Source organism: Rutidosis leptorrhynchoides, chromosome 4 (genome assembly GCF_046630445.1).
Source record: "Rutidosis leptorrhynchoides isolate AG116_Rl617_1_P2 chromosome 4, CSIRO_AGI_Rlap_v1, whole genome shotgun sequence".
NCBI lineage: Eukaryota > Viridiplantae > Streptophyta > Magnoliopsida > Asterales > Asteraceae > Rutidosis > Rutidosis leptorrhynchoides.
In genome coordinates, this window is record NC_092336.1 from 524,840,027 (window position 1) to 524,847,116 (window position 7,090).

Sequence of the window (7,090 nt, forward strand, 5' to 3'; positions counted from 1 at the left end):
TCGATCAGATGGCTCCATTGAAAGGTATAAAGCTCGACTTGTTGCTAGAGGTTTTTCTCAACAATATGGGCTGGATTATGAAGAAACGTTTAGTCCAGTGGCGAAGATCACAACAATTCGAGCTCTACTAGCTTTAGCCGCTAGCAAATCTTGGAAGCTGTGGCAGATGGATGTCAAGAACGCTTTCTTACATGGAGAACTTGACAAAGACATTTATATGGATCAACCAAGAGGCTTTGAGAACAAAATCCATCCCGAGCATGTCTGCAAATTAAAGAAGACACTATATGGCTTGAAGCAGGCTCCAAGAGTTTGGTACGGAAAAATTGGTGAGTTCTTGGTACAAAGTGGTTTCACAGTTGCTCCTTCAGATTCTAGTTTATTTGTGAAACAAGATCAAGGAAAACTAGCCATAGTGCTAGTATATGTGGATGACTTAATCATCACGGGAGATCACTATGAGGAGATCCAAAGAACAAGAGAGAATCTGTCTATTAGATTTCATATGAAGGAGCTTGGAGAACTCAAACATTTTCTTGGACTCGAAATAGAGCAGAAAAGAGAAGGATTATTTCCGGGACAACAGAAATATGCGCGAGATCTTTTACAAAAGTACGGAATGCTTAATTGCAAACCTATTTCAACCCCAATGGATCCGAATACAAAACTACGAGCAGATGAAGGAAAAAGTCTTCAAGATGTTACCATGTATCGAAAGATGGTCGGAAGTCTTATTTATCTCACACTAAGCCGGCCAGACATATCTTATGCAGTTGGAGTGGTTAGTCGATACATGAGCAATCCGAAGAAGCCTCACCTTGATGTTGTACGACGCATCTTAAGGTATGTTAAAGGTACTATTAACTTTGGCATTTTATATAAGAGAACAAAAGAATGTCGGGTGACTGAATATTGTGACGCCGATTACGCTGGAGACTATGATACACGACGGTCAACAACTGGATACATGTTTAGTCTTGGATCAGGAGTAATATCATGGTGCAGCAAGAGACAACCAACTGTATCCTTATCAAGCACTGAAGCAGAATATCGATCGGCAGCATCAGCAACACAAGAAATTATGTGGTTGAAGCAACTAATGGAAGATCTTCATCAATCAACAGATTATCAAGTAAAGCTTTTCTGCGATAACCTATCAGCTATTCGTCTAGCAGAAAATCCAGTCTTTCATGCGAGAACAAAACATATAGAAGTGCGCTATCACTATGTTCGCGAGAAGGTCCTTGAAGGAGAGATCAAGATGATGCCAACAAAGACAGATGAACAGGTTGCAGATATATTCACCAAGAGCCTAAGTAAATCGAAGTTTACAAAATTCAGAGAAGCACTTGGAATGGTCTCCAAGACATCGTTGGAAGAAAATTTGCATTGAGGGGGAGTGTTAAAATACAATGCAAATTTGAAATAATATGGAATTTGTAAATATGTATGGAAAAATAACTAGATATTAATATGTATAAGAAAATATCTAGATATTAATATGTAAAAAGAAATATCTAGATATTTATATGTAGAAAAATCTAGATATTTGTAGGTAAGAAATATCTAGATATTTATCCATGGAAATATCTAGTGTGTAGAAACTTCCATGGACAAGTATAAATATGGGTGAGGAGTTTCATTTGTAATCAAGTTGTGAAAAGAGTGAGTTGAGAAGTAGAGAAGAAGTAAGAAGTGAGAAGAGTGTGAGTAGAGAAGAAAAGCTTGTAAGTAATATTGTAATTGTATTTTGTATTAATAAAAGTGTTATTTGTTAAGTTTCCCGGTTAAGCCTTAGTTTGTGTTTAAGTTCTTAGTGCACTTGTGTTGTATCTATTATATGGTCGGCTCTGCCGCCTAAGTGATACATGGTCGGTTATACCGCCTAAATGATATATGGTCGACACTGTCGCCTAAGTATTATTATGCACTAAGGATTTATAAAATTAAAGGCTAACCAACGTCAAAGTGTTGGTGTAGTGAGTCTAGTATAGTCTAGATCCTCTATAGTGGGTGTGTTGGGCTCGTCGAAGCTTCCAACAGTTGACTTTTGTAGGTCATGGTTCGTTTGGTACATAGTCGTTTTATATATAAAATTCTCTTTATTATAATTATAATTTAATTATAATTCAATAAATAAATAGATAGATGTTATGTACATAGTTATAGACACTAGGCAATCTCAGATTGTATATAAGACCGCCCATCATGTCATGATTAATACGAAAGGTATTTGTTAACCAACATATATTGTAAACTAAAGTTCGATGCTAATTTTAATCAGTAGTTAGAAAATTAATATTAAAGTTGACAAATCACTACCTAGCCAATAATGATAGTTTCGGATCTGATTTTTTAAAATATATATTTGTATTCATTACTTTTATTTGTGTAACGTTAGTAACCATCTGATCTCTAATGTAGTATTATACTAAGATGTATGTGGTTTAACTGGTTATTATGTGAATGTTTTTGAATTTTTATGTTTTTAGTATAGGTTTGAACATGAATTTTTTTTGTATGAATATATTAGGACGTCCACCACCAAGTCACTTTATGATGGTTTATATACAATTTTAATTTAATATGGAGTAGTATATATATCTCATATAATGTTAGCGGGTAAGGAAATATTCATTTGTTAATGCTACTGATGAAAAAGTGTTAATTAAGTTTGATAGGTTATTCTCAAGTCTAGTAAACTTCAGGGGTTGTTTCTGTCACTTGTTATAGTACAGAGTAGATTCTGTAAATTGTTCAGGCGTCGTTATTTCATTCCTGTAGATTGTAGTATGTATTGATGAAACCACCCAAACCCGTTTATGAAAAGTGACAAGATTTTTTTTTTTTTCGTTTTTCGAAAATGAGTGAAAGCAAAATCGTGAGACTGTGTATGAGACAATATCTACTACGGGTTGCGTTGGCTGTTACAATTGATCATTCACTTTGTTTTCAATCCATGTAATCGAAATTCAAATTTTAATAATAGTTGTGAGATCATTTCGATTCCATTTTCTTTCTGTATGTTATTCCATAATATAGCAAAAAACATGCATCCATGAAGGAGTAAATTCAGTGAGAAACAAGTGTACTCATTTGGCACCTGCATTGACAAACCACACATGTAAATATAATGGATTGCATATATACTCTAAGATAACATTAGTATTTTCAATTTTGAATGTTTATACATAAGTGAGCATAACTAACTTAACATTGACTTAACAAAAGTTAACATTAATCTCTTAAACTAACAAAGAAGTTCAATGGCTTTGGACAATGTCTCTTTAAGCCTAACAACATCAAGTTTCACATTTTGTCTGTCCATATAAACTGATCTATAAGCTTCCCAACCTTTGTTTTGAATCGAATACGGATCCATAAACACTTGATGATTACGCGGATATTGATCGATCAAACTGCTTTCCTTTTCACTTATCTCATACTCCAAATACTTCAATCCCATCCCCTTTGAAGGCTCTCCATAAAAGGTGTTTGCCATCCAATCCATTTTCCCTAATGGAACCACTTGTATAAACACACCATTTTCAGGTAAAAAAACAATGTTGGTTAGCCCTGCCCCATGAACTCCCATCATCACATCACACGAGTTTACAAGCCTAGAAATACGCGTCAAATTCGCATTCATCTCACTTACAATAACCTCAAACCCCAAGTCTCGTGCTACACGAACCAAATATTTAATGTTTGTAAACGCTCGTGTTTTCTTCCTTGAAACTATCAAGATCCGGGGCCTTTTATTGATACTTTTTGTCATATTTATTGCGGTTGATCGTTCTAATGAATAGGAACTCCTCAAAAACTTGGAGAAATCCTTCATTGAATCTATGTTTAGCTCTTTTCGATCGTCTTTTTTTAAACCAACTATCATACTCGGAAAGCAATGTACTTCATTTTCGTTATCAATGTCAATAATTTCATACCTTGATAGTTTGTTCAATACCTCTTGGAACTTGTTTGTCCAAAACGAATTTTTGTTCGCCATAAGAAACCGCACTTCTCTATTAAACTTTCGAGAAGTTTCGTACAAAGGGATTATGGTATCCGAGAAGGCATGAAAGTGATTTCCACTGTACCCGCCAACTGAAAAAACTATGGCGGGTACATTGTGAGTTCTGTTACATTCAGGCATTTTTGCAGCTTCTTGTATTATTTTGAAAGTTGTAATATTAGCCATTGCGGCGTTATCTCCTTTTCGTGCGTAAGGCTTTATCGTCCATAAAACGTTTGTGACATTTGACGTAGAGACGAAGATGGTTGATGAATTGCCTTGAATCCTTACGTCTCCGCTCATTTCGCAAGTATCTGATCTTTTTCTGAATGTGTTGCAAATTGGCTTGGTTTCCATTGTTTGAACATCTAATTACAATCATTAATTAGACGAGTTTAAGTTAATCAAAATGTTTTGAGAAGTGACATTACTATTGCCCAGTTTCATCTTATTGTTAAACATAACATACATGTTAATCACGTTATGTCGTCCTAAAAAAACATGTTAATCACGTGGTATACAGTACGTTCTCGGTGAGATTGAGTAGTGTTTTGACTTTTTGTGTTTGTATGCATATACATAAAATGATAAGCATAATAAGTGTTCACTTACTTTTATATAGGTTTAGAAAATTTAATTAACTTCATTCTCCATCAATCAAAAATCTTTTCTCTTCAGAATAACTTTTTTCGATTAGTTGAAATACAAAGTTAACACTTGAAATGAACCATCTTAAAATAATAATGTGTACACTTGTGGTGAGACGGAGGAGTATAATCAAGGTTGTAAATGTAACTAGTCGGTCGAGACCTTGTAGGTATTAATCCGTCAAGTTGAAGACTAGTGGGACGTTAATCAACTTTGATTTGAGTGTATATGACCTACTTTGACCGAACTAATCTGATTTTGAACTAATATATCTAACTTTGATCGTTTGAATTAAAATTTTGTTATCTTTGACCGAATAAAACGACCAACTTGGGGACTAATGGGATTAAAATCCTGACTAGTCGAGACTTTTACAATTATGTACGAGTATAAAATTTGTACATTCCCCATTTATTTGTATATACCATCTAGTAAAAAGGACAAACTAAAATATGTTGGTCCTTGGCTGTTACTTAGATCTAAGACAATTTGTACTTACATGGTCGCTTCGGTTCGTTTGTCATGTCAGTAATCATCGCCAACTTTAGTTCATCAACCATCATCAATCTCAAATTTACTGCAAAATCCAATGGTAAAAAGAGAGAAAAAAAACATCATACTAATCAATCTTTCATACAACACACCATGATTATCAAGAATGCAGTTAACAAAGTGTCTTTCAAATCATTAAGCTCAACTAGCTATAAGCCTATGTATAATATATACAAGAAATATAAAATTTGATCAAGTGTAAATCAAGGGATACATATATGCATATGTGTGTAAAATTTGTAAATATGTTTTAAAAAAATAAAATAACGAGTACTTTTTAACGCATAATGCTGCTAGTCCTACGCTAGAAACATATACGGAGTATCTTTTTAAAAAAGGTAACACACAAACGAATTTTTTGTAACCAATATATTTATCTGTAAAATCTTTAGGATCACGAAAACATATCTTAGAATTACTTACAAACATATAGAGGGCCAAAGTAAGGCTTGAATACGGTACACAAGTGCCATGTGACAACGAAACAAGCAAGCAGTGCGCCGTATCCAAATCGTTTCTGGTCGTGTTGATTAAAGCTACGAGCAAAAATATCGCTTTGTTTCATCTTTTGATCCGTCTCTATAAACATGTCAAAAAGCCGGTAATTATTAAAGCTATAGACATATATGTCTACTAGTGGTTTTATTGTGTATGAAATATATATACAAGTTTAGTGGTGTACCAAAAAGAATAATGAGGATTCGCTTCTAAAGGATTAGTGCCCACGATTTCAATATATTTTGTAGTTGACCTCAAATCCGTAGGCCACTGTTTAGTACGTGTATATATAATTGAGTTTATAAATTCTACAGTATTCTTTTGAATGTATCTATAAAACTTAAAAAATAATGTAAATGTTATGTCCAGTGAAGGATCCAAAAATTATTATTGATGGGGAGAAAAAATTAAGTTGTCAAACATCGATAAATAACATCTTAATTGTTAGAAAATATGGACTATAACAAAATTCCATTTGGATTTGGATTATATATTATAATATTATGTATTTTATTGTTGTTAATTTATTCTTATCTCTATCTCTATATATCATTTATATTTCTTTTTTACATATCATTTATATTTTTATTCTCATAATATCATTTAATTTATATTTTTATTTCATAATAGTGAGTTTAAAAGAGATGTGATGAATCACTGATTACACACTCATATTTGATGCATCTGCACATTTTAGAGTGACTTTCACCTCTCATATTAATTTACATAAGCTACCGTCTATCTATTTATGTCACTTTTTTTCCTATATATACCTTAAACACTAAATACTACCACTCATAATAATATGGAGTATTATTTTGTAAATATAATATATCCACAAGACCACAACCTTATGTAACTATATATCCTCAACCTTAAGTCTTAACCCGTATCTAGCGTTACAATTGTTCCAAAAGTTCATAATTGCTTTAGATCCTGAATAATAGGAAGAGTTCATAATTAAGTGAATACTGAAATTTAATTATTCATATAAATTAATTTAGGGATTAGTGTTTATATATATTTGTCTGTTTTCATTCCAACTAGTTTTCGAACTCTCGCTTCGCGCCGGGGATTCGGTTTTCAATGTATTTTATTGTGTTTAGTTTGTAAAATTATTTCATGCTTAACGATCATGTCGTTGAAGCGCAACTCGAGTCGAACTAAAAGGTATAATCCGTCAAAGATTTAAATGTTATTTTAAATTAACAATATATGTTCATCTCCGCGTTCCGCTATGAAATTGTTGACTTTTAAAAATTTAACGCAATTAAGTCGCTATCTTATATTAACACTTCGTATGATTTAAGAGTAGAAGATTTACTGAGATATATCCAAAAAATCATTAAATAATTAGAAAATAATAATAATAAGACCCAT

General features: G+C 32.8%; 1 protein-coding gene across 1 annotated transcript; it reads right to left on the bottom strand.

Annotated features, from left to right (window-relative positions):
- Nucleotides 1-3,250: 3,250 nt before the first annotated feature.
- On the bottom strand, nt 3,251-5,777 carry LOC139842532 (alpha-1,3-arabinosyltransferase XAT3-like). The gene is made up of 3 exons (XM_071832663.1): nt 5,636-5,777; nt 5,160-5,237; nt 3,251-4,380 (listed from the first exon to the last, which is right to left on the bottom strand). The coding sequence occupies exons 1-3, from the start codon at nt 5,775-5,777 to the stop codon at nt 3,251-3,253; spliced, it is 1,350 nt and encodes a 449-aa protein (XP_071688764.1).
- Between the last annotated feature and the right edge of the window lie 1,313 nt (nt 5,778-7,090).

What these genes read in the sequence shown, in the direction of transcription:
- LOC139842532 (XM_071832663.1), bottom strand. Translation starts at nt 5,777, where the DNA reads ATGAAACAAAGCGATATTTTTGCTCGTAGCTTTAATCAACACGACCAG. An exon ending in CTTTGGCCCTCTATATGTTT is followed by an intron (nt 5,238 to 5,635) that starts GTAAGTAATTCT and finishes TGGATTTTGCAG; the next exon opens with TAAATTTGAGATTGATGATG. An exon ending in AAACGAACCGAAGCGACCAT is followed by an intron (nt 4,381 to 5,159) that starts GTAAGTACAAAT and finishes GATTGTAATTAG; the next exon opens with ATGTTCAAACAATGGAAACC.